Source organism: Siphateles boraxobius, unplaced genomic scaffold, assembly GCF_051911475.1.
Source record: "Siphateles boraxobius isolate OS27281-9 unplaced genomic scaffold, OSU_SipBor_1 104, whole genome shotgun sequence".
Taxonomy (NCBI): Eukaryota; Metazoa; Chordata; class Actinopteri; order Cypriniformes; family Leuciscidae; genus Siphateles; species Siphateles boraxobius.
The window spans coordinates 1,260,057-1,287,692 of record NW_027508705.1 but is presented as its reverse complement, the minus strand read 5'-3'; the positions used below and the strand labels follow the sequence as shown (position 1 = coordinate 1,287,692).

Below are 27,636 nucleotides of genomic sequence, written 5' to 3'. Positions count from 1 at the left end.
TGTACTTTTGTGTTTACATGCAATCAATAGCTTCGCCCCTGGCAAGCAGCTCCTAATGATTTGAATTAATACACTCCCCTCCCCCCGCTTTTACTCGCCCCTCCCATCAGTCTTCCACTTATCGCCTCATCTCCCTGCAAATCAATTCACCCAAAGGGATATTGCCGCCAGGAATTTTCCAACATTTTTCTTTTTTTCTTGTTTGTTCTATCATTCAAATATGCACCCCTGTGAGAGCAGCTACTCTTGCGCCTCTCTCAACTCCCTCTCGAAACCCGTCTGGCCCGCAATCACTGTGACATGGGACTTGTTGTCTCTGCCTAACCAGCGAGTATTTTCACCGTTCCCACGTCAAAAGTTCTGTAAAGGTTGACAGAACCTTTTGCACGGGTGCGTTTGTTATCAGTGAAGGCTATCATAGATACTTATTGTTATTAGCCATGTCTAATAAAGGGCCTGAGATAAGGAGTGGAGAGCTGAAACTGAGCAAAGGAAGGAACGTTTATGCAAGAACACAAAGAACAACCTTAGCCACACATTTCTCTCTCCACTCTTGTTCTCTGAGTGTCAGAGATTGATATTGCAAAGGATCTGATTACATGCCCTAATCCATTTTGCTGAATTAACCGGCCTTGATGTAGGCGCTCAGAACATGGGATAGGTTACTTTACTTTAAAAAATGCATTCTGAAACAAATTACTAATCACAAAATAATTACCGCACAAAGGTAATCAGTAGCTTAATCATCCGATATCATTCCATCAAACTACTTTTGATTAAAAAGTTATTGAAGTGAGTTGACAGCTGTAAAAATGGTTTGAACATGTTTCACTTGAGTGTCATGTCATTTACATGCAATGGTTGCATTTATCGTGGAAGCTGGCTTCTTATGAACTTGTGCTAAGTGATATGGAATGCAAGTCTGAAAGTTTGTATTCTAGTAATTGTTGGTAGGACTATACATTTTTATTTAAAGTTGTGAATTCTGCTAGCACTTGTTTTTTTTATCAAATCTATTGCTAAACATATTGAATTTAACTGTAATACATTACACTTTTGTATCCTTATTATGTAATGTTATTCCATCAGGCTTCTGAAGCTTATTAACAAACAATATCTTGATATGCACACCAGATGTTAGGAGAGCTAGAGAGATGGGAGATGTATTAAAGCCCATTAGACAAAATGTAATTTCTGACATAATCATAATCCTTACCATTGTTCAGTTTGGTACCTTGGAGACAAGACTAAGAATGAGGATTAATTTACAAAAGTGGCCTATCAGTGGGACGCAGGCTGGCGGACACAGGGAATCTTGTTGGGGTTATCAATTTCTGTGACCTCACAACTACCCATGGGAGATCAATTCTTTCAGCCATATTAGTTAGCAGAGAGAACACAGGCAATTACTTCACACACTGTCCTGTCCTGCACCAGCACTCTGGCTGCTGGGCTGACTCATTTTGTAGCAGGATTTGGTGTATGTTGGAAGAATTGTAATATTGCCTGTATTGGTGTGGATGCGGGAGAAAGAGCACTTGTCTAAGCGATGAACCAGAGGTGGTCGATTTAAGCAGCATTAGCCACTAAACCCTGCATGCTGAGATCTGGCTGCCCTCTCCCAGATTGTGTGCATCAATGTTATTGTGTGTTTGGTTATGTGTAGAAGGGCACAGATGACATGGAAAGTGTGTATGGAAATAGAGAGAGAGAGAGAGAGAGAGAGAGAGAGAGAGAGAGAGAGAGAGAGAGAGAGAGAGAGAGAGAGAGGCTCAGCACATTTGGGGTTAGAGAGTAGGATCTGTCATTTCATAGGCCTGTGGTTGTGCTTAGTAGGAATCTCACCATTGGGTGTCTCCATGGCAACCCCTGGTGATGTTACCTCCTGACCTGCTGATTTTTAGAGGCAATTTCCCTAGCTGTGATTCTGTTTATCAGACTAGTCAAAGCACAGGGCCAACATAGCTTACTCCCAACAAACAGTATTCGTGCAAGATTTACATAATTAAATTGTAGAATGCATCTCTATTCAATTAATATGTAAGTTCATATCATTCAGCTATATATCAGAGCAAAACTAATTTTTTTTTTTTATTATTGGACTCAAGGGTGAACATGAGGAAACGTGACACCAAACAAACAGCTAACAGATTGAGCTAAACAAGAGATCAACTGAAAATGACAGCTTCCTTAAGCCCTGCTCTCATAGACTTGTTAACACACATGTATGTGTCCATTATTGATGAAGACTCAGAGAATCCGCAGGCTGAAGATTAAATAAAAAATACTAAAGGCCATGCGGGGTGCTGATCACTCATGAATTATTGGCGATAACATAGCGTGAGGGACCGCTGGAAATCTGGGTCCACATATTAACAATCGACCCATGTGCATGTGTGTTTATTCGACATGAATTAAGTGTTTGAAAACTATTCCTCAAATCTGGACAACATGCAGTAGATGTACACTTAGTCACACCCTTATGGAGACTCTTACGCACACATGAGCAGAGACGCATGCGTGCCAGTGGACACGCATGAGCACACAGATACAGCCTAAGACACAGAGAGCAAACACGGCATCAAAGAGGGGATGTGGATAGACGGTGTGGGATCTATTTTTGGAGGGTTGATGTCAGAGCTTTGATAGGGATTATGCACAACCGCATAATGATGTGGAGGTACAGTCAGTCGTTCAACATCCAAATGTAAAACTTCGATGGAACATTAAGAATAAGGAAAGATGAAGAGAGAAAGACAACTTTTAGCCTTTGACGATAAGAGGAAGCATTCTCAGAACACTCCATAAAGATCCGTGATGTAAAATCAATGGGCGGGTCATCAGGTTTCGCATGTTGCCCGTTCTTCCCTTCCTGACGGAATTTAATAATCGCTTTAAAGATGCTGTTTAAACCTTAGGGATGGATTGTTTTGTCAATAAGGCGGCTTTTATGAAAGTCTTAAAAGCATGGAGTGAAGTGTGGCGGGGCTACTTTAGAGAAACAGCGTCCACACACCCTGGATCAGGTTTCTGCGCCTGAGAGAAAAAAGGAGTGAGAGAGAGAACTGGATGACTGGCATGCTTCACTTCTTTGACAGCCAAGCCCGCCCATGTCAAGAGAAGTTGAAACTTGTTCAAGAAAAGCTCTGGATGATTGCTCTATGTGCATTTCGTGTGCAGTATTTGGCAGTGTTCTTATAGCTTAGGGGAAAATGTGACCCCTGACCCAGTAGGTTTCTTCGAGAGGTGATACACAATGTTTTTACCTATACAGATGCAAAATCTATGTGGTATCTAGTAGACTACAATGAGCTTAATTCTCCTGAGCTTTCAAAGAGCAACATCTGAGCAAAAAAATGTTTTTTTGAGTTCTAGTTTTAGACTTTATGTGTGTAAGCGTTTGCTAGATCTATAATTCTGAATGTATTGTACATGCACAATTATTTGCTTAAGCTGAAAATGCATGTATTTCTGTGGTGTCACTGTGCATATATGTATATATGTATGTGTGTATGTGTGCGTGCATGCAACAGTGCAACAGCGGCCCAAAGGACGTGAATAGGTCTGGGTGAGATGAGCCATAGCCCATGTCCTGGAGCGGCCTTCACACAGTCTTCCTGTCAAGGTGCTTTAGCATGAATATCCGTGGCCTTTCAACAAAATACCAACACACCCTGGGGTCAAACCGCCAAACAAAAGACATATTTACACCAGCGAGACACAGGCATGTGGCCCAACCTACACCCTCAAAATCCCCCTGCTACATCAGGCAAAGATGGAAACATAGTGAAGAGCTCAGCTCCATGAAGCTGGATGGATATAGGGATTGTTTGCCTTGCTGCACAGTTGGGCTCAGTCTGTTCTCAAGTGTTTGCTAACAATTCTGCCATACTGGAATTTCAGCACTTGCTCAGACCTGATCTCTGTGTTGTGTCAACAGCAGACAAGTTGGAGTGGTTCTCTCTCTCTCTCTCTCTCTCTCTCTCTCTCTCTCTCTCTCTCTCTCTCTCTCTCTCTCTCTCTCTCTCTCTGTGTGTGTGTGTGTGTATGTGTGTGTGTGTGTGTGTGTCTGTGAGTGTGTGTGCGTGCATGTGTGTGCGTTTAGTCATGTGTGTTGGACTGGGTGTGCATGTGTGTGTGTGTATGTGTGTGTGTAAACGAGACCAGCGGAGTTAAAATAGTTTCTTTGTCTTGGAGAGAATGTGTCTCTATATGTGGTCTATATGTGGAGATATATGTGCATGGATGCCTCTTTGGCAGTGGGTTGTCGTAGGATATGTGCGTATGCATGCATTCGTACAGAGTCTGTGAACCATACAAGGGTGCACCCCCCCTCTTTCTCTCCCACTGTCTTACATCACAACAGGCCCCAGGCAATGCCTACATTTTTCTTCTTTTCTCTACTTTTTTATCCTCTCTTTTGTGGGGGAATGTGAACATGACAGACGGAGGGTGGATTGGCACTAGAGCATATTGGTTATGTTTATAAATCTAGGAACAGATTGGACCGCTGATTAGCGAGCCGACCACTGATTAGCTAATGAGCTTTTAACATTACAGTGATTGCAAGGTCATGCTGAACTTCACCCTTCCAACAACAACCACAAAAATAAGCACACTAGAGCAAGTAACACCTCATATATTTATTCTATAGGCAATGTACAATGTATAAAAAAGTAAAAAAATATTGTCCACGCCATAATGTTTTATTTAAAATGTGAAGTGTGCAATTTCTGCACAATTAGCTTCACCAAATGAAATTGCAAAAATAATGAAAACATTGATTTTTAAACGAGTTGATGAAAACTCCTGTCTGTCATTGGTCGACAAACATATGCAGTTTGTCATTTGCTTTCTATTTTTAACATCTTACATTGTTAACCTATTCTTTGCAACACCTTACATTTCATATTAAATATAGTGATGCATAAATCAAACAGTACCATGGTTCTGTATATATCGGAATACTTGATCTGATACTAACATGGTGCTGCCACAGTATGTTTTTGTAAGGCAAGTTGAAGCAAAAAAGTGACTAAACTTGTCAGATCACAAATCTGAAACTTAATTATTTCATGTATGGCCTCTACTGGTTATTCAAATTAACATACCATCAGTCATAGTGTTTTACTCAGTTGGTTGGTGCATGGTTAATAAGGCCAGTCAGATCTTCTGTGTAAGGTCTTGTATGTGTGTCAATAGAACTGGCAGTGCCAGCATGAGCTCTACAGCACCCGGTAGAGACCACCACAGTGACAGCTAGGCGAAGGACCTATTAAACCTGCCGCCGTGATGTCATTTCCTCTCTTATGTGCCATGTGCTGCCACACACAGGGCAGCATTTGACGTCCCAACTCTGTGCGGTTGTTTGTTTGCATGTTTGCCCAGACAGAGAGGGAGTACTCTCTGGCCCAAGCACTTGCCTGAGGCATCAGTCTGCATGAAGAGCCTTCAGAGATAGGCGACAACATGAAATGGAGAGCGTTCCAATGTTGTGTTTGTGAAGTGGGCAAGTGATGGTGCCCTCCCTCACTGATGTATTATTGCTCTCTTTCTCTTGCTCTCTCTGGACTGGGTGGAGAATCAGAGGAGAGCAGGCAGGCCGTGTTCATGCCAAGAATGACCTCATAGTCCCCGACTCCAGAGGAGTGGGGAACCGTCTCTGAAGCATATCCAGCACCTCGCAGCAGTTGCGCTCCGCTTTGTTTTTCAGCGGTCGTTTGAATGCCACAACAGAGGTTGATCACAGCAATGGTCTCCTCTTGTCTCAAGCTGGAGGTTTCCTGGACTGAAGTCTTCATGCATGTTCCTGGCTGAATTGTTCTCTCGAGCAAGTCGTAGCAATCATTGCTGCGGCCCTCTCTCTTTCTCACAGACCGACTGTGTTTATAAAGTGTGTTCCTCAGCCCCCAGGCGGCGGCCCCACTCTTTAAAAGCGGCTTTAGAGGGGACTTCACAGCTCTGTTAATGGAAAGGTTTCGACTTTGTTTGGTGAGAGGAGCTTGTGGGGGTGAGTTTGCTGAAGTAATAGCCAGCCTCTGTTGGAGGGGGGCTGATGCAGCAGGGATTAGACCAGCCCCTACTTGAGAGCCTCCTTTACATCTCCTCTGTCTTCTTTGAGCAGGCTGTTTTTCTCTGCTAGAGCGGGCCAGGTAATCCCGGTAATGTCTGTGGAAATTAGAAGCAAGGAATTGCTAGCCAAATACACACTACAAAGTTTTGGGAGTGACGACTACATTAAAATGTGAGAGTGAATTCCCCAAAATATTGTTCTGTATGTGTACAGAATACCAGAGTCACTCTAAAAATTCCAGTGGTCGACTTAATGATAACTATGGCAAATCTCACAGTTGTATGCAAGAAACCTGAAAGCCAACTGGTATTAGCTGGTGTAAGCAGCTAAAGCAAAATTTGCAAATAAGTCCAGACACATGCGTATGTTTCTGTGATTTTCTAGCACCACACCTCAAATGACCTGTCAGTGTCTAAAAGAGAATGATGTCACTGCATTAACAACTCGTTTGCATAAGCACTCTGGAGAAAGAGTGGCATCCATCTTTAGCAATAGTGTGTACATGGCCCCTGCTTCTCAAGACCCAGCAGAGTGGGATCTTCTTATGGGATTCCACCAACCAGGGCGGTCTAAGAAACAGCTGAGGGGTCGATGGGGAGACCTGTGTTATTAAGAACATGAAGAGAAGTGAGAAAGGCAGAAACATGCAGTGCGAGAGGAGGAAGAGGGGTGGGATGTGGCTGAATGGAATTGTCTGAGGTGAGAGATGCAAACGGGTGTTGGAAGTTGGTCCTTTATGTATGCCCCATTGCCTCTAGCCTGTCTCCAGCAACGGAACAGGTTAACACCACTCCTCCAGGCCTGGCTTGCAGTGCACTGATTAAAAGGTGTGTGTAAATGTATGTATGTGTGTGAGAGCGAGGGCGGGTGGATTGGGGTGGGGGGAGGAAGAGTGTAAATGGAATTTGTGCAGCAAACAGCTGGACTAGTTTATTTAAACACTGGCAGGCCATAGCGACTGACCCCAGATTGACTCGGAGAGAGGAGGAGCCGAGGTGGACTTTTATGACTTTTAGGTCGAGATGAGATGCTCGTATTTATAAAAATTGCCTTGAGGCATGCCAACATGTGAATTACTAATTACTTAAGTAAATGGATCTCTGGAGCAGACACTGATAATAAAGTTGGTTTCACCAGAGGGGTCTTATTGCTTGATTAGCTAGTTGAATTAAAGCAGCTACTTCAAAAATGTAGTTTGCCAATGTACAAGGTACACATTATTTGAAATCGTTACGCAGTTGAGCTATCATTTTTAAAAAAGTAGCTCATTACATTAGAAGCTAACAACTATAACTACATTGTTAAAGGAGAAATATAATATATGCTATTTGATTTTTTAATTTATAATTTAATTAGTATAATTTTTTGATGAAGAAACATCTCAATTAGGGCGACAGCATTAAACTTGAACAGATACAGTACATGTATAGCTACAAAGCTAGAAAACACATTAATTTGAATTTCTTTTCCTATTTATTATTTTTCTTTATATTTAAATACTTAAAAAAAGATCTCAATGCCTAAAATTTCAAGCAGGGTCTCAAATCCTTTTTTTTTTTCAGTTTGAACAAATCAATGAATATAACATTATTTATAAATATGACTTAGTTTGAGTGTGCGCAATACAGTGCGAACAAACAGCAATGTAGTGTTATGTCACAAAGTAACTTGTAACTGGAAAAGCTACAATGTTTTAAAAACAGCTGAGCTTCTGTCACACTACTGAAAATGTAGTTTGTAGCTATATTTATAGCTCGTTACTCCCAAAAACAGAGGTAGCACAATAGATAAATTGATAATGCACTCTTACTTCATTTTAACTTATAATTATCCTAAAACCATAACATATTTTATGTATTTTCTTTTAATACATATTTTCCTGAAGATTCCTGTAGAGCCACAGATGCAGATCCGAATCATCAGATCATTCTATTCCATCGGTATTAGTGATATGCCTGTTTGTGGGTTTTTAATATACATGTAAATGTAGCTGAGTGTGTTGAAATGTGATTTCATGAGTGAATTCGGTCCTCCGTAGTCATGCATGCGCCTCCTCAAACACTTTAGATCTGAGAGAAAAGGAACGAGCAGACGAAAGGGGCATTTCTGAGAAAAATGACACACTTCATATGCATTTAGATAGACATACTGAAATATAACCTTTTGTATCTTCAATCCGGATCTTTCCAGCAACACTTATTAAATTATTCCCTAATTGGTCACGCAACAAAGGCAGCTGATGAAAAAGACAATTTCTTGCTTTTAATTGGCCATTTCACGTGCCGTTCGTGCTACACCTGTGCGTTTGTAATGAGAGTGGGATATTAGCGGAGGCCCTGGCAAACCCGACAGAGATCAGATCGACTGTCAGTGAAGTCTGGAATGAGCAATAGAGCTTCAACACATTATGAAACACACACACACACACACACACACACACACACACAAACACACACACACACACACACACACACACACACACACACACACACACACACACACACACACACACACACTAACAGAATGAGAAGAACCAAACTGCCCTCTATCAAGGTTCATTTGGCTTATAAACACTCTCATTTCAATCTTTTTTTCTTGGCCTTTTAGTGAAGCTCTGTATTTTTAACCCTCCTCTTTTTATCCTTCGTTGGAGGTGCCACTAGTGGCGTTTTGCTTTAAAATAGCCCCCCATTGTCCTGAGCTAGACTGAATAGTTGGCTTCATTGTGTGCCTATGGGAAGTAGAAACTGAACAGGCCATAAATGCAGTCCTATAGCGCGGAGAGGTCGCGCAAAGGTGAACTTTTACTCCTAATGGAGGCTCCAGCTTTAGCCTGGCCCGTATGGCTCTCTGCTCCTTTTGATTGCCTTCTTAACCGTCAGCGCCAGGGCGTCCGCCTGGCTCACAGAACAGAGCATGACCATTCTTTCTCTTTTTCCTCACACTCCTACACCCCCACCCTCACCCCCACCACCTCTCCATCCCCCTGCCTGGTATTGTGTAGCACTTGTCCTTTGTTCCAGCTTTTGGCGCATCTGGCCTTAGATATAAGGAGGAACGAGAGAGGAAGCTTAAGATACCTTTAAAAAAAAAACAGCGTTTCCACAATTTGAAAGAAAGCGAGTGGAAAAAAGGCAGAGGGAGAACGAGTGAGCGAGGGAGGAAAATCCAAACGGCAGAGGTCAGCAGATAGACAACAGTACCCCCCCCCCTTGACCCCAGCCTGAGATGAAGGCAGTAAAAGGAATGCCTAGTCTGAGACTCCCCCTGCTCTCCAGCCCACTGCTGGTGATAAAACTCCAGACATTCTCTCATTTGATGGTGCACTGCCATGTCAGTACATTCCTCCCCAATCTTTTTTTTCAGCCTTTAAGGTGATGCCGTAGAGTGATATTGGTGATAATTATATGAGAAAGTTGTGCTCTCTGGTAAAATAAATTTTAAGGAATAAAAAACAAGCTTTATAGCACAAGAGGCAATTCCCTACATACAGTAATATTACCATGGGTAAACATGAAGAGTACCTAAATGTCACCTTAACCAAAATTAAAATAGAATAATATAGTTCATTATTCAAACTGTAGGTGATTTCTGGGTTAAAATAAGTTGGAATTATCTATTTTATAATTAAGAAGCAAGAAGCTTAGCAGATGCCTCTGTGAAAATTTCTTTGTCCGTTAGTTCTGCTCTGTCTCTTTATTTCTCCCTTTCTCTCGCTCTCTCCCTCCACCCAAGCTCTCCTCCTTTGCTTTTCTCAGTCTGAAAAGAGGAGTGGAGCTATTGTTTCCTTAAAAGTCTACTAATTCCCCCCTCAAAGGATGAAATGGAAGTGTCCAACTGTGGTAACAGCAGGAGGACATAAATCAAGTTGGAACCCCTGAGCTTAGACTCCAGGAGGTGACCAGGGTCATCGGGTCACTAGAGGGGATTTAGGCACAACAAGGCCAGAGCACTCTGATGTATGGTGCAAGAAGGTTGTGGGTCAGAAGCTACAGGGGCCAGCTATGTTTTTGTCACAAATGTTATGCACAATATGCAGAAATGCAGAACAGCCTGCTTTTTTCAGCGAGGTAAAAAACAACAACGCATTGAACCCACAGTTTCATTATTCTCTCTCTAGGGAGGCACACGGGAAAAGAAAACATGGCTTGTACTAGTGTTCTTTGACAATGCAACACTTTTTCTGTTAGTAAACATTTCCTAAACATGTTAATTCCTGTGGTGCATATCAACTGTGTTACATATGGCATCAGGGTTTGAATTGCTCAGTGATTTGAAATAAAGTTAATACAAAAAAGGAAAAGGACTCTCTTGAACTGCATAGATGGATAAAAACACCACTGTCTTCAAAGTGCTTTTGTGCACTTCGCTTAGTAGGCAATATATATTAAGCCAGCACACGTTTGTACAAGTCATAAGCTTTGTGAACATTTCTGTGTTATGGAACAACTCTCTGACACTCCCACAGGAGTACTAGAGGATTAGAGAAAAAAATCCCCCAATTACCCCTCTGATTAGTTATCTGGGCTGATCTGGACAGCGGCAGGCATGGACATGACTGTGTTTACAGAAAAAGACAGCAAAAACTCCAGTCACTTTTCCATCATATGTTGCATTATCTTGTTTTTACAGGTTCATTAACGCAAGAAGAAGAATAGTACAGCCCATGATCGACCAGTCCAACCGAGCAGGCAAGTCCCCCATAGTTTCTGTATTCAAGTCCCGCAGGCGAAAGCCCCCTGCAAGCCATGCACCCGGAGGCCCACCTGCCGGTAAATACTTAGCCCAGCCTGGATGTCAACAATGATTGACCACTAAAATCCATCCAATTAACCCAAAGCACTAATCATGCTGATTTGGGCGCTATATAACCCAGTGACAAAGAGAAGCGAGCAAACACATACGATGGATTAAAGTATTGAAACAGTAACTACAACTGTTTCCTCCTTATCCAACTCATTATCCTCCAAAAGTTAAGTGGAGAGCAGTTTGGCCAAGTAAAGAGGATATTCATCAGTGTTTTTTATTCTGTATTGGCTGTGTTTGCCTCCTAGTTCAGTTCCTCCTGTTAGTGAACAGTGCCCCTGGTGCATGGCTTGTTGTGGACTGCTGTAAAGTTTATTACCTGTAATAGGGTTCAGGGGGCAGGGTTGCATTAGGGACTCAGTAAAGTTCAAAGGCATTCATTGGGGTTGAGCTGTTGTTTTTGACCAAATAATCCCCCGGCACACACATTTTCAATAGTGTGAACTCATGGTAAGTACATCTAAATTAGGTTGTGTGGGGAAAAATATATCACTTTGGGTTTTTTTTTTCACTTTTTAATTTATTATTGAACAGTTTCACTAAAGTGCTGTCTAAAAATGTTTTCTGCATGTATAGGATATATGCTCAGTTCTTTGATCCTAGTACTTAAGCTTCGTTGAGCATGTTCTGTCAAGTGTTTTACCTCTCACAAAACCCAAAGAAACCGTGTGAAATGCCTCAGTCTGCATGTGGGCTAACAGATGATGTTTCTCCTGCGACTGAAACTTAATTAAAAGCACTAATTGACCACTGTTCATTTCCCCCACATTCCCTCACCATACCCTCCTGCAGTAAGTCAAGGAGCTCCCTACAACCCAGATGGTCAACCCATGGGAGGCTTCGTGATGGACGGCCAGCAGCACATGGGAATCAGACCACCTGGTAAGACCTTGGCGTGTCGTCTTCTCCTCTGACATCTCCCACCTTCCCACAAGCCCCCCATCACTACCTCCTTCTCAGACTGACACTGAGACCCTTGGCTAGCACAGGTGTGGTCCAATGCATTATACCCCTTTGTCCCTTCATGTTTCTTTACTTAGACTTTCCTTTCTAATAACCATCTTCACAGAATTTGCTCTCATCTCTAAATCTAAATCTGTTCCACTTTGTGCAACTGGTCACTGTTGCTAACCACTCATTCCCTCCCACCTCACCAGTTAAACTGCTAGATTTGTCCAAAGCCAGGCTTCCTTCCAACCTTTGAATGCATTATTTACTTGTATTTTTTTTTAACTTATATTGTCTTATTTGTACTATTTGGTGTTCTTCTCTTTTCATTTAATAAACGGGGATTGTGCTTTTGTTTCTAGACCTCCTGTCTCTGAGCTGTTGTCTGTTTATTTTCTCATCTTTCGGCATCTTCTTCTTCGATTGTTTTCTCTCCTTCTAGGGCCTATGAGTGGGATGGGCATGAATATGGGCATGGAGGGACAGTGGCACTACATGTAACCTTCTAGTTAACCAATCGCAAAGCAATGGGGGAAGTAAGTACAAAAGCAGGGTCACCAAGCATCCACAATGTTTTCAGCAATTCATTTGGTTTGCTTTTACGAAATGGGAGAGAAATGTCTCTTTTCCTCGAGACAACACGCTGCTTTTTCCTGCTTACCAATACTAATATTTCTTGTTCTTGTGGGTGACTAGCTTCAATCAGGAGTTGGTGTGCTTGTGTGTGTGATCTTTGTCACATTTTCTTACTTATGAAAATTTTTGGCCATGTTACTTAACTGTGCATAGAGTCATATAGAAAGGGGAAATGAGTGTGGGCGAGAGAGAGAGAGAGAGAGAGAGAGAGAGAGAGAGAGAGAGAGAGAGAGAGAGAGAGAGAGAGGAGGAATAGCTGTGTGGGGAAAGAGGCGAATGGAGGGTGGGGGGATTGAGATTGGGGTTTTGGTCGGAGAAAGGGAGGGGTGTGTTACCATAGCAACAGACTGATTGGCAAAATGTAAGCAGTCTGGCAGCAGTGCAAGGAGAGAAAAGTGCATGTCCCCAAAGTGTCATAAATCTGTCTCCCTACAGTTGATGCATGAGTTACATTTATACACCAACCTGCGAGGCAACGCACAAAGAATCGCTCTCTCACCCCACAGACAAATACATAGTCACACATTTGGAAATTGTGTCAGTCTTGCCTGGAATGTTTTAGGTGGAGCTGCTTCTATCGACCCTGACTTGGTCCACTATTTTCTTGTCTGTCTTTCCTAATAGGATTACTAATGGCAAAGGCAGGGAAGATGAAGGAGTGCAAAATGGAGGTGTGCACAGCAGGGTACACAGCTTAGTCCAGCCTAATTGACTATATCCAAATTAAATATGCCATCACAAGCGGTGTGACAAATGGATTTGACTTATTCAGTATACAAAAATAGCGATCATTAATGCAGTCAAGCACAGAATGCCTCTGTTGTCAAAGATACTCTCTACTTGACTGTCTTTAACCGAGAGACATGGGCTGATAACCCAAGCTCTGTGCTTTAAACGTCACGTCCACGCTCTGTGTGCATATCTAAACACTGAGAGTGTTTCCCGGTGTCCAAATGGCTGCTTACAGCAGCTGCCGTAGTTCCCAGAAGACATGTGAGAAACCTGCTTTAAACAGCCTCAATTTGCTTGCCGAATTCTGTAATTGGGCCGCGTGTGGAATCTTAGATGAGATGGGTTGTGGGGGAAAAAGAGAGCGAGCGAGAGGGGGAAATGAGGAAAGAAAGGAGGCAGAGTGTGACAGAAATGTGTCGCCATGGTGAAGAATGCCTGGTCTTTATTGCTTCATCACTGAAAATTCCTAGCTTGTCTAATTTAAATATTGTTACTATAGTTTCTAGGTCAATTAAATGTAAGTGATGTGCTTTATACTTTGCGACCAATTAAATTAATAGGTTATTACAAAAAAAAGTTATCTTATTTGATTAAGAGACCAAGGCTTCATTATATTTTATAAGCAATTTTCATTAGTTGAAGAATCCTCCTCAAGGCGAGATTAAGCAGTTATTTTCTGGGAAGTCCAAAGACCTGAAATTAAGGTGTTCCAAGCAGTCACACTGCAACATTACTTAAAACCAAAGCCAATTAAACCTACTTAGCAAAGCGTTATGCTTTCTGCCCATGACGATTATAGAGCTTATAGCTCTCCGAAACAATACACCTGTCAGCGTGGATAAAGCCTGCCTACTCAAGCAGAAGAGGACGAGCCTTTGATAAACGAGGGAATGACTGTTTTATGACCATTTCCCCCTGTACCATTCTTTGTGTTTCTTCCACAAAATTAGCCGAGGGTGGCCAAAAAAAAATTCATTTTAATTTCAAGACAATAGTGAACGCAGAGAGCATTAATTATGGGCATATGGACAAAAATGTTGCCCTCCCCGCCCAAAGCTGGTATGCTTTGGTGAGCTGGAAGCTCTGCTGGAGACTCCTTTGTCTGAAATTTCATTCCTCCCATTCATTAAGCAGAAGTTTGTTAACCTTTTGCAGGGTCAAGGTACCCATTTTTCTGCTCTGAACTTTTACTTTTAGGGGAGAAAGGGTCTTCAGGGATTTGGCTCCTGTATTGTCTTTGTCAAACATCCCCTGTTGATTTGGTCCCATGGCACCTCTGAAAATAGACAGGCAAGGAGCTCAATGTATTGATTGACTTATTAAGTGAAAAACCACATTTGCAACGTGTGCCCTTTTCACGTCCGAGTATTGCTTTTCTGGTAGAGTAGATGTTTTCCTTCCTCACTAAACAACGTGTACAAGGATTGAAATCAAATACAGCTGATGACCCCTCAAAAGCTTGGGTCAGGCCTTTAGCAGTAAATAACTGCAGGGGCATACAGATTACCACTCCACATGCTAGTGCAAAACACCAACCATTATATATGTCATTCTAAAGCTGAAACCTAAAGACCTATAATCAGAACAATAACAAAAGGGCTGTTTTAACTTGAGGTTGATTTGCTACTTTGTATTGCCGCTGTCACAGGGTTAGTGGCCTTTCTGCTCCTGGCACGTGCACGCACCCAGGTGAGGCCTCTCAAGTGACGGCCTTTGTAAATTTTCACCTTTCGTCTCTAATTTAAGCACAATGGTGCCGTTTCTCTGAGGGGCTCTCAAGAGCGAGCCACAGACCTTTGCTCATTGTGCTTAAAGTGAGATAAGTGAGGGGAGAACATAGAATAAAGGCATGGCTTATTTTACCTCATTTGTCATTGTTGTGGCTTCCTCTGGCATAAAGACTTGGCCCGTGCTTAGGACAAACGGCAGTTCATTTCCACATATGTGCCATTTAGTGTTAGACTTTAAATTTGTATAATTTCATTTCAATAATACAACCAACATGTAATGAAAATTTTAAGATACAGTAAAATTATTGGTGATTGTCCTCTATTTAAAAAAAGGTCAATGGCTATAATATAAGCACATCATTGTCACTGTTATCCAGTGGGGAGCCACTTAATAGATTTCATAGTGTTGTTCTCTGAGATGAATATAAAATTAGCAAATTAAGCCTAACAACAGCTACATATCAGCTTTCTGGTTGACCTTAGTGAAGGACAACCTTCCAGTTGACTAGTCGGGTATGACCGTGGCAGATTTCAGACCTGATGCACACGGCACTGAGTACAGATCCCTGGTACAGATCCCTGCATGCAGCAGCAAAGTGCTGTGTTCAGGCCAGTGAGTTAGTCCCTAGAGAGCCACCCTCTCCCAATACACAGATTCCTCTTCGAGTCTCTTCCAATTCATTACAGAGGACAGTCCTCCCTCGAAGGCTTCTCTTACAATCACATGACTCGAATGTTTTCTGGTGCTGTGATTGTAGAGTCAGATCTTTTTTTGTCAAAGAAAACTGTTGCCTTGATGAACTCCCAAACATAATATAGATAACGTTATGTCTAACTATTACAAATGCATCATCAATAATCACTGTGATCTTCTGCTTTTTTTCCCCTAGGACTACAAGGCATGCCAGGGGAATACCTGTCACACAGTGGCCCAGTGGGTATGGCTATGGGGCAACCAGGCTACAGCGCCTCCCAGATGCCCCACCACCCTGCTCAGTTGCGGCACGGCCCTCCCATGCGTTCCTACATCCCTGGACACCCCCACCACCCAGCGATGTTAATGCACGGAGGACCGCCACACCCTGCCATGCCCATGTCAGCCTCTAGCCCCCCTATGTTCAATCCAGGAGACCCTAACATGGGAGGACAATTCATGGACATCCATGCCCAGTAATTTACTAAAAAGGATTCTTTAAATGACTGTGATGGACAGATGAGGAGCTGCGATTGGTTTTTCTGGGGCTTGCAAAGCACCGATTACATACTGACTTGCTACAGAGACTGAGGAGCTTGCATCTTGGCTATAGATTCGGACCAAGAAAGAAGCAGATTTCTGTATACTATGGGACACTTTATAAGGAGGTGCCCTTTGCTTAGACACAAAAAAAGAGAGAAAGAGAGAGAGAGAGAGAGAGAGAGAGAGAGAGAGAGAGAGAGAGAGAGAGAGAGAGAGAGAGATAGAGAGAGAGCGAGAAAGAGCAGGAGAGAACGATTGAATTTATTACTATATCAGCCTCTAAAGGGGAGGGATGAGGATATACTGTATACTGTTGTAAAATTGCATTGGACTTTCATAAGAACTGGGAAAAAAGTATTGTAAATGCTATCGTATTGTTCTGCATATTATGCTGTTTCTAATAGATTTTTTTTTAAAAAGGATGTGAACTTTTTTTCTTTCCACACTATGTGTGTGCCATCTCCATAGACTTTTGGCCTCCTCCATAAATCACTTTGCGTTTAAACGAGAAAAAAATATATGTGAATAAATCAATAATTCATTGAATACATGTTTGCCAGGCCAAATTTTTTTTTTGTCCTGTGGGAGGGCGGATTTTCCAAGACTCATCGTGGCCTTAGGAAGAAACTGAGTGAAATCCACCTGTCTGAGCCACATCCTCTTGCCTTTCAGGAGGTCTCCATTTTGCATTCCCAATTTATACATCATAATGGAACTGGCCCCATCACCATTGGAACCAATGAAAATTATTTTCACTTACCTTTACTGGATGTGTGAGAAGCTGAATGTGAAGGACAAGCATGTGTGTGTGTGTGTGTGTGTGTGTGTGTGTGTGTGTGTGTGTGTGTGTGTGTGTGTGTGTGTGTGTGTGTGTGTGTGTGTGTGTGTGTGTGTGTGTGTGTGTGTGTGTGTGTGTGTGTGTGTGTGTGTGTGTGTGTGTGAAGCCAACCCATCACACTTTCAGAGTTTAAGTTATAAATGGGATTTGGGATTCATGCTTTTGATTAAGCAAACCTGTTTTTTGGGGGATATTGGTTTAACTTGTTGCTATCACTTGTTTGAATTTTGAAGAGTTTATGTATACATTGTAAATGAATAAATTTTGTGTAAAAAGAGGGGAACATGAGCTATTTTCATATATTTGAGGATTCCTGGCCTGGTTTGATTTTAGGAGTGTTTCATTTTTGACGCTTTAGGTTTACTGAATATAACCTTCAGGTTTTGTCTGTCTGTCACACAAATGCTACAAATCCTTTAAAATGTTGGGCAATTTAATTTACTCATTTGTTTTCAGCTACAAAATAAGAGTGTAGTTTCCCCTCAACATTAGATAACCCCAATTAGATAGATTTTCAAAATGGTTCTAATATTCATTAGCCCAAGTTCATTTTAATTTGATTTGGATTTTTTTTTTCATTGTTAATTTTGATAACCACATTACATGCTTTTCCTACCCTTAGTAATGAATCCACTGAATCAAACTTTGTGTCTATAAGCCACTTTCATTTTCAGCCAGGGATCATAATTTGAGACTTTTATAGGCTAGGCCTACAGGCTTATCCTATCTAAAATCTTTGGGTCACACTTTTCAGAGTAATTAAGTTCTGAGTAACACAAATGAACAACAAGTTATTATTTTATGCATTGCATGTAATTTAAAATTTTGTTGTAATTAATTATAATAGCACATGAGTTACAAGAACGCTGTAATGTAAAACATGAACATGGTCTGAACATGAGGCTTGGCCTACAGGGGGGTCACACCTTTCACTGTAGTGTCCACAAAGTAATTATATTCTGAGTAACACAAATGAACAGGAAGTTATTATTTTAAGAGTTGCATGCAATTACACATTTTGTTGTAATTAATTATAATAACACGTAACAAGAACACTTTAATGTAAAGTGCACATGGTCTGGGGCGCTAATGCACAAGGTGAGTCCAACTTTTTAAAGAAAGGGCAACATATATCACACGTCGTCAAGCAGAATGAAATTGATGACGTTTGTTTAAATACAGCATAATCAACTTTCCTACGTTTGCTAATGTGCAACAAATGTGCGGCCCGTTCGAAGAACCGAGACTCAAAGGGGGGGTTGAATGAGGTGGAGGGACGGATAAAGGAAGAATTATCCCCCGTTCAACATTAAAATTCATTTACATAAAATTGCCACAAACACTTAAAGGGGAAGATTAGTTCCCCCTCACGCCTTATTTCACTCACTCAAAGGCTCCGTCTAGAGCGCTTGAAACGGCAATATCCAGGCTATGGCTGTTTCCAAGCTACCCGCTAAAACCAGGCGCTTAATAATTCTAAATCAGACACAACTAATCGAAATGTATGTTTACGATGGATTCGACACGACTGCGTAAGGGAAATGTGCTATATTCTTGTGGGAATTCTGAAAAAAACTTACCCAGCTTGTACGGGTGGTGCCAGGTTAAACTACACTCCCATAGTAAATCAATACGTTCCCTTTCTCAACCCCGTCTTTCAGTTTTCTATCGCCATTGTATTTTTATTACCTTCTCTTTGCAGAATGTTTTGCTCTCAAGCAACGCGGAACACAGGCGACGGTTTAATGACACCGTTTCATCTCCTCAGATTTGAATTCCTCAACCATTCGCCATTCAGTGCTCTGGAGACGCGGGCGGAGATAAATCCCATGTTTGACTGCCATCTTTAGGGGATCTGGAAAACTGTCCTTCAGGGGCATATTTAATATCTTGAAGTTTATCCAGGGATTTCATTATGGACTGAAATAGTAAAGTGCTAAATAATTTAAAAAAATAATAATTTAGTACTTGTTTGATAATATCATGTAAAATTATAGGAGCTAACTTTTAGTGTTTTTGTCACACTTTAGCCTATACGTTTAGGTTACCATATACTAGGCTACTGAGTAGGCCTAATATTAATGTGCAATATGTAACATTAATAAGCATTATGTAGCCTATGTCATATTTTATCTTTTTTGGAGCACCCATTGTTTATTGTTGTTGTTGGAATTAATTATTTTAATGTGTTGGCTAAAATATGAAGGCTAACAGTAATACGTGCATAATAACTTTATAACTACTAATAACTACTTAATAACTACTTTATCTAGCCTATAGTTACTGCCAACGCACAGCTAGCCTATGCCAAATCGTAGCTATATCAAAGATATGAATTTTAGTAGACCTATCAGACATCACGGCCTACATACAGAACATTAGTTTAGAAAGACCAGTTTGCTTTTAATTCTGTTCTGTTCACACTTACTCCCTGGGTATAAGTAAGTTTCCTAATGAGCGTTTCGTGACCTTTGCAAATGAACATGATTATTGATTTTCTACATTTACCCGCAGCCAAACACACATAAAGACGACGCCTTTTCCATCTGTTGTTTAAGAAGAAAGAAGAAAGCTTTTATCTGGCTTTGACCACATACTGAACTCTGTGAGTAATGACTGAAAGAAATTTGTTCCATAAGCACAGAGGTGCCCAAACAGGACTTTCTGCCTCCCATAAAGAGCAGCATGGGCTGGGCTGTTGCATGTTTCTGTCATCTGTACTCTGTACTCGAGTAGTTTTGCTTCAGTTTGAAAACTTTCACAAAGGGTCATGTGTCTTCGCAGCACGCAGGCAGTGGCATTGGCAGATGCAAATGTGGTCCACTCACCATTCATTGGTCATGTTTGTCCACTGCTCCATGAAGTGTGTATGTGTGTGTGTGTGTGTGTGTGTGTGTGTGTGTGTGTGTGTGTGTGTGTGTGTGTGTGTGTGTGTGTGTGTGTGTGTGTGTGTGTGTGTGTGTGTGTGTGTGTGTGGTGGGGGTGGACTGGTAATCCTTACATGATGGGACAAATTGTCCACACGAAATTCTTGTCCGTGTGGGGGAATTTTTTGGTCCACATGAAGAAAACAACTTATAAATCATGTATATAAACTAAGTGATGTTTTTTGAAAATGGAATAATGCATTTTTCTATTATGGGTAGGGTTAGTGTAAGGGGATAGAATATAAAGTTTGTACAGTATAAAAATCATTATGTCTATTTAAAGTCCCCGTGAAAACACGACGCGTGTGTGTGTGAGAGAGAGAGAGAGAGAGAGAGAGAGAGAGAGAGAGAGAGAGAGAGAGAGAGAGAGAGAGAGAGAGAGAGATAGCCTACCGCAGAAACAAAACATAAGCACAATAACATTATCCTACACTGTATTCAATAGGCTATGTTACTTGCAAATGCAACATAAAATAGGCTAAGGCTTAAATAGCCTAATAATAATAACTAAAAATCGATGTAGCCTGCTTATAAATATATATTTAGGTTATAGGTTATAGCCTAAAGCAAATAATAATTGTACAGTATTGCAGGCACTTGCAATGCAATTGTAATCAATACAGAGCAAGAATGTAAGAGTTGTAAAGACCAAGCAAGATTTCACGTTGTTCAAGTGAAGTATCTATTTGACATGTCACTATGTCACTTTCTTTTTAACTAACCGAATCAAATCATGCTTTTTAGTTTCTTGTTTATTTTCAAGGTCTCACAGACGACCAATTTAAAATATAGGTTAGATTTCGGCAATAAAGCCCAAAACAAATACACAATAGCCTAAATAGATGATCAGTCAGGTCGTTTTATATATAATTGCAAGACCAATAGTGAGAAAGCGATGCTAGATGTGTCTGTATGCAATTGCAACTTTGTTTCACTAACGTCTCAAGCGTGTTACCACATAGAATAATGTTATGTGGCAGCTGGTGGACTATAACAGAGAGAAGTCTGGAGAAAAGAGATGGACTGTCCAAAACTGTAGGGCCATTTTGGATGTCATCTGTTTCCTTGGTGACTTCGCCCACCCCTGAAAGCCCCTGGGCTCCAGGATTGTTGGAGAGAAACGCGCTATTTTCTGCACTATCATCTATCACTGTCAGCACGTAATGATTCCCCTCGCAGCTCCTTATTGATGTTTGTAATTGCATTATCTCATAAGGGGGTGATCAATGAAAGCGGGCTGCTTTCGGGGGTCAGAGGATGCTGGATTGCTTTCTTGTCCGTTCAATTCAATAAGCGCTTATTATAAAGCTCCGTGCTCCACAATTAAAGAAAAAAATATTTGATACACAGAATAGCGAATAGCTGTTTTGTGTAACCTCATAAAAACAAACAGTAGGCTATAAAAACGATGAACAACATTTCGACACAATTACTACATTTTTTACGCGCGTAAAGAGACATTTTGAATGCAAAAAAACACAAAATAAAAAATTTAAATAAGGTTTGGAATATACTGTTTATGAGGACTGAACGCACGAAAAGTCTATTTATTGTTTGTGTCAGAACGGACTTGAAGAATATATTTAAAAATATCAAGTGACTTCCCAAGTGACTTTTCCCCCCTTCAAAGTGCACTTGAAGAAATTGAGTCCAACATAAAGCACGGAAATTAAGCAATAATGTATTATTTGAGCTTCCAGAGGGAGAGCTGGTAAGCCACGAAGCAAACAAATGCGTCCTTTGCCATGCATGACGAACAATAGTAGCTTTCCCACTGATAGCAACACACGAAGAGACATGAGATTGATTTATCAATAAGCCTGCATCTACCAGAAATAATAATAATATATATATATATATATATATATGTGTGTGTGTGTGTGTGTGTGTGTGTGTGTGTGTGTGTGTGTGTGTGTGTTCGTGTGTGTGTGTGTGTGTTTTCTCTTTATATTTTATGCTAGGCATTAGCCTACTTTTAAGTGTTTTGAATGGCGACAATGCCATAGGAAAAATATCCATATATTTATTTATTTACTGATGTATAACTTAAACTCTTAGCTACGGCACAAAAGAGCTGCTGACATCGGATAATAATATAGATATTAATGAGACGGCGTGTAGGTTCCTGCAGGTACAATGACGCGTTCGTTGGAAAAGTGTCTGTATCTCTAAAGATAAAAATTGTTACATATACAGACATTATTATTATATTACACTGTAAAACATATTTTCATTATTTATCACAACTTTTTTTTTCTTTTGTCAAATCAACTTAGATAATTAATATGGTTCAGATAACAATATTTAGAGCTTTAAACCAATATCCTTTGTATCAACTCACATTTTTAATTTCAAAGAACACAACATTTTAAGGCAAGCATCTTACTCTTTTAAGTTAAACCAACATTTTGTTTTTACAGTGTATTATTAGTATTATTATTATTATTAATTCGTGGGAAATGTGGTAGACTACTTATTTGTCTGTTTAAATGGCAAAAGTAGGCTAAGGAGAGCTGCTATGTTACAATCGGGGCATCGTGCAACAGAACCGCGTAGTATCTCTGAACCGCTCTCTCACTTTCTCTCTCGATCACTATCAAGGCCACCACGGCTGCAGCTTACGAAGGACAAGAGCCGGTAAAGCAGCCTCGGATGTCAGGGAAAGGTGCGCCAGCCCGGCTCCCATCTTCACCTGCTGAGATCCGATCCAATAATAGCCGTTGTGTGTTAGGCTTTAATGAGAGCTCACCGACCCCCACCTGCCCAAAAGTCTCGATGAATGCCAAAACGCACTCAACAGCATCATCTCTCCGCTCTCTTTTATGTTATGAGGTATTATGTTTCGCTTACAATAACCACTTATGTTCTCTCTTCGCTTTGATCCCGGTGAGACAGTGAAGTATATGCATCTGCTGTTAGGGGCGAAAGATAAACGCAACACACATTCAAAGATCAAACTAAAAGAGCCTATCAAGTTATGAGAACTTTTGCACGATTGCGGAAGTAAAGTAATATTATTTTAAATATATATATTTTTGTATAACATTTCGACAAAAAATATAATTAAAGACTACGCTACTATTGATTCAGCGAGCAAGCACAGAAACTCACATTGAGTTGAAAGTAGGCTAGCACACTCACCTATAGGTATAAATAACTCTTACCAATTATATTAACGAATGCATTCTACTTACTTTGTAATAATAAATTAGTATAATGTTATTTTATCTCTTACACCGCTTTGTTAGTAAGGTTGTGTTTGTCGCAATACCCTTGAAGCAATTAATCACAATATTCCATTGGAAATAATTATTTAGAGTGTCTTAATATGCAATTGCAATATGCAAATCAACAAATCTGTGAAGATAAATAATCGAATGAAGACAAAATTCCTATTAATAATTTCATTTTAAATCGGTATGAATGCAGAGACCTCTTGAGAGAAACTTTGATACAGTATTAAATCCCTGTGTGTCACATGACTGAAACCGAAGGTGAAAAGGTCACGACTACTTTAGGTAAATATGTGAGCTGCAAGTTGAGACAAGGCAGAGAGTCACAAATTCCACTCGCATAGCAGAAGAGTGATAAACCTCTGACCCGAGGCCAGTGGCCTCCTCATTTATTTATTTTCGGAGGCTGTAATTCGGTCTATGGGAACGTGTCTTTTTGATGTGCCAGTTTTGCTGCAAGAATCTGATGGACAACGAGCCAAGAATGAGCAAAACCGATACATCAAAAAGAACCATTCAATATAACATTACTGAATTACAGCAGTCTATTATAATAGCCTTCTTTTCAGTTTGAATAGGCTACCTTACATCGTGGTAACACTCGATAATTAATCAGTGGATTGATATCATATCGGTGAATGAAAGATTAATAATAACAATATTAATACATTGCTACACTTTCATTAATTATAACTATTTTAAAAAATGTCGTATTTAAGACACTTGATTTCAAGGAAAAAGACTATAATGCAGTATAGTGATTTTTTGAGAAATTAGAGGTTTATATTAGTCTCGTTCACCTTTACGTAACCGACTTTTTATTAAAAAGTGAAAATATCTGATATAAAAAATTGATAAAAAAAATCTTTACATAAAATAAAAATTCTGATCATACACAGTTATGAGGGTCTATCTTGCAGATATCATTACCTGTTTTATAATTATCTTCGTCACTTGTCAATATAATGACTTCTTGCATGTTGGTCAAGAAATAATAATAAGAATAATCAAGCAGTGAAGCATAAGATTATATATATATATATATATATATATAATCCATAAAATTGTCCCAGCATGAGTTTTTGTCTTGACGGGTTGGTCTGCTTTTCTTTGTGCTCTAGGCTGATTCTCTAGTAATGCTGTAAATGAAACAGTTGTTTATTCACACATCAAGCTCCGTCTTAAGACAACCATTTCCTAATGATGAATTAAATCCGGTAGTGATTTCAAAGTAACACCCAGAGTGTATCTGTGCCTTACAGCGCGCATAATTATCAGCCACACATCCGTGGCGGGTTAAAAATGTCAGCAAGAAGCTCTCTCACCTTGTCAGTTTTTCCGAAGTTGCGTGTTTTCACTTTCCCACCCTGAAGTCGTAGTGCTTGAATCAGACGCCAATATAGGCTACTTTGTTATTGTTGTTGCAGTGAAGAAGCGCGCGCAAACCCACAGGATGGTCTCAGAAAATGTATTCGCACTGTTCATTAAGTAAATCTAATTATAAGTTTTGGTATGCAGCTGTTTTTACTTTTAATCAACGGGAGTCATTTTCACACTTTATCACACTTGTAAACACCGTGCAAGCGCGGATAAACTATTATTTAGATAGAATGCAAATTCCTCAAGGGTGAAATAGACAGTGATATATTCAAGACACGTATAAAACAATCATGGACGGTTATATTTCTTTGTGCAGCTTCATATCATTAACATGCAATAGGCTGTATAATCGTGTTGTAAGTTATTATCGTTAGTAGAGCAGACTTTTTAGCGTGATTGACAGCTCATTATAACCGATTTTTGCAGAGGCATCAAATAAAATAGATTATCCTGCTGGCTCATTCATGCATCCTTTGGCAAATCTTTATATTTATTCATCTGTTTTGTTTTCTTTTCAGTCATCTCTCACTGTAAGCTTACTGCTTCAGTAGAAATATTTTGCTTTTTTAACGCTTTGCAATGTCTGGTTGTGAATCGGGCGTTAGAGCATGTGACAGGCCGCAAGTTTATACCAGTAGGACTGTTTATTTTACACAAGTATTTTAAGTCGCACCCATTCAGGCAACGCAGGGTTGGGCACTTGGCTGGATTAGCCTACTATCTTAGCTGCCATGGTGTCATGATGCCAAAATATTACAACAACTGGGAAAGAATTTACCCAAATCAAAAATATGCACACTTTTGTAGCACTTGAAGTAAGCTGCTAGCATGTCTTTGTATTACATGTAGAGAAAGGGACCCAGTTACAGTAATAGAAGCTTTCAGACGTCTTAAACCTGAACCCAAAGCCACGCTTTCTGCTGTGTAGTTTATGGACCATAGACAGTTTATAAAGAGCAATGTAGTCTATCAGACTGGCTGACTGCCTCTGCACAAGAGATTCAGTTAGAAAGAGTGCTGTGGAGGTTTTCAGGTAACAGTGGGGAGCCCATCGGCTACTTACCCTAAACCAAACATTAAAGGAAGTGGAAGAGCCTCTTCTACCTCTTTAAACTGTAAAGCAGAGGAGAACATGATAAATGGACGACGTGACTTGCTATGTATTGTTGTTCTGCTCCTGTGCTGTTGTATTTGTATTCAACATAATATAATTGTACTATTGTCCGAATTAATGGTAGTCTTTTCTAACTTTAATGAATTAATTGAAATAATGTATTGATAGATTTTTTTTTCGGTAGAACTTTATTTTACAGTCATGTTCCGCGTGTACATATTATGTACCTAATATAGTAATTACACTGTAAAAAATATGATCAATTATGACAACATGTGTTTTTACATTGCTTTAACTCAGTGGTTCTCAACTCCAGTCCTCGGGACCCACTGCTCTGCACATTTTTTATGTCTCCTTATTTAACACACCTGATCCAGATCACCAGCTCGTTAGGAGAGACTCCTTGATCTGAACTGAGTGTGTCAGATAAGAGAGACATACAAAATGTGCAGAGCAGTGGGTCCCGAGGACTGGAGTTGAGAACCACTGCTTTAACTCAGCAAAATATGTTAAGCAGCTGTTTTATTAGTTGTACAAGATTCAACTATTTTTTAAGTCAGTTTAATGTAATTTAAATTGAAATGACTTAAACATCCAAGTTTATTGTTCTAAACCATTTAAGCAACTTTTCTTTACAGTGTATAATAACTGGGTAATACCAAGCACTAATAAAAGTACTTACGTACCCCTAAACCTAACCTTAACCCATGTAGTTACCTTGTATTGCCCAGTACTTCCTTATACACTGTAAGTACATGTGTAAAATAAAGTTTGGTTACACTTTATTTTAAGGTGTCATTAGTTTAGTTATATATATAAGTACTGAGTAATATTAAGCTACTACATGTACTTACTATAGGGTTAGGGTAGGATTAGGATTTGGTCGAGGGTTAATTGCATGTAATTATGCATCATTTACTGTTAATACTATGGAAAGTACATCTAACATATGTAACAAGGACACTGTAAAATAAAGTGTTACCGAAAGTGTTTCTAGTTGTTAAAAAGCTATAGTTTTCCCGGATCTCAAATCCCCTGTAATTCTCTGTTTGACGTAACATTATTTCCCACTCCACGGTAATTTAACATCTATACCTGTGGCAATATGTTGAAAGACCAATGAAGGATTAACTGAAGTGTGAGTAAGAGACAAAGTCATTGACGCGTGAGAAACAGAACGCCCAAATATTTGAGCTGATTCAAAGATGTGCCACCTCCATTCCTGCAACTGTTTATGTATGAGATAAATCCCTCTCCACTTAGATGTAGAGGAAACAAATCCATCTGATAAGGGACCCCTTTGCCCCGACCCCTCACACTTTACTTTGGACGAGGCTACACATTTAGCATAAAAGCTTTTAGTGCACCGTGCCACATTTGAGGCAGGCTATTGTTAGGCTTTGTGATGGATTAGCCTGAGAATGTTAGTGTTACATGCTATAACATTTTTGAATTATTAGGGTTTGTATAAGCAGGGTCATCGGCACTAAATAGGATGTCAATGGGTAAAACACAACCCGAAGATAAATAATAAGCGCTTTAATTGAGTAACCTGAGTTGCACCTCCGCAGATCCGGGATAAAAGCATTATTTGAACTGAAGGGTGTTGGCTAAAGGGTTAAGAGGACAGGCAAACCGCTCTAATGCCGCCAGGTGTTTCTGACTCGATTTTACATCCATCAGAGTCGTGTTTTATTTTAGTTCAATCCGGTACGTCTTTGTTTTAGACTTATTTGTTGCTCTGATGTTGTATTAAAATTACTTTCTCTTCCCTTACTACACGTTATCATTCATCTTCAGCGGTTTCACCTGTGTTTCAGTGAGTTATGCTAATTTCCTATACATGGTAAAAGGATAGCAATATTTCTACAGTTTTAGTATTATGTCATGAGCATTTCAGGCCAGTGCTCCAAAGTCTTTGTGGTGTAGGTTTTCTTTTCCATTGTGGAAAAAATACAGGTTCAGAAGCCTATTAAAGGGAT

General features: G+C 40.2%; 1 protein-coding gene and 1 long non-coding RNA gene across 6 annotated transcripts in view; both read left to right on the top strand.

Moving 5' to 3' along the window:
- Nucleotides 1–2,730, top strand: LOC143753921 (uncharacterized). Its single transcript, XR_013207839.1, has 2 exons — nt 1–1,692; nt 1,727–2,730. It is a non-coding gene; the product is annotated as an uncharacterized LOC143753921 (long non-coding RNA).
- meis1b (Meis homeobox 1 b) overlaps nt 1–17,275 on the top strand; it is a 64,451-nt gene extending 47,176 nt beyond the window's left edge. The window contains exons 10-13 of one of the 5 annotated variants that reach the window (XR_013207835.1): nt 10,706–10,764; nt 11,672–11,868; nt 12,270–12,363; nt 15,816–17,275. Coding sequence is in view for 4 of the 5 variants with exons in the window: in XM_077246705.1 (XP_077102820.1) it covers nt 10,706–10,764; nt 11,672–11,761; nt 15,816–16,099 (433 nt within the window). In the remaining variant the exon portion in view is untranslated. Of the gene's footprint in view, nt 1–10,705; nt 10,769–11,671; nt 11,869–12,269; nt 12,364–15,815 lie in introns of all 5 variants that reach the window. The other 4 variants (XM_077246723.1, XM_077246733.1, XM_077246705.1 and 1 more) reach the window with 4 other exon arrangements.
- The last annotated feature ends 10,361 nt before the right edge of the window (nt 17,276–27,636 follow it).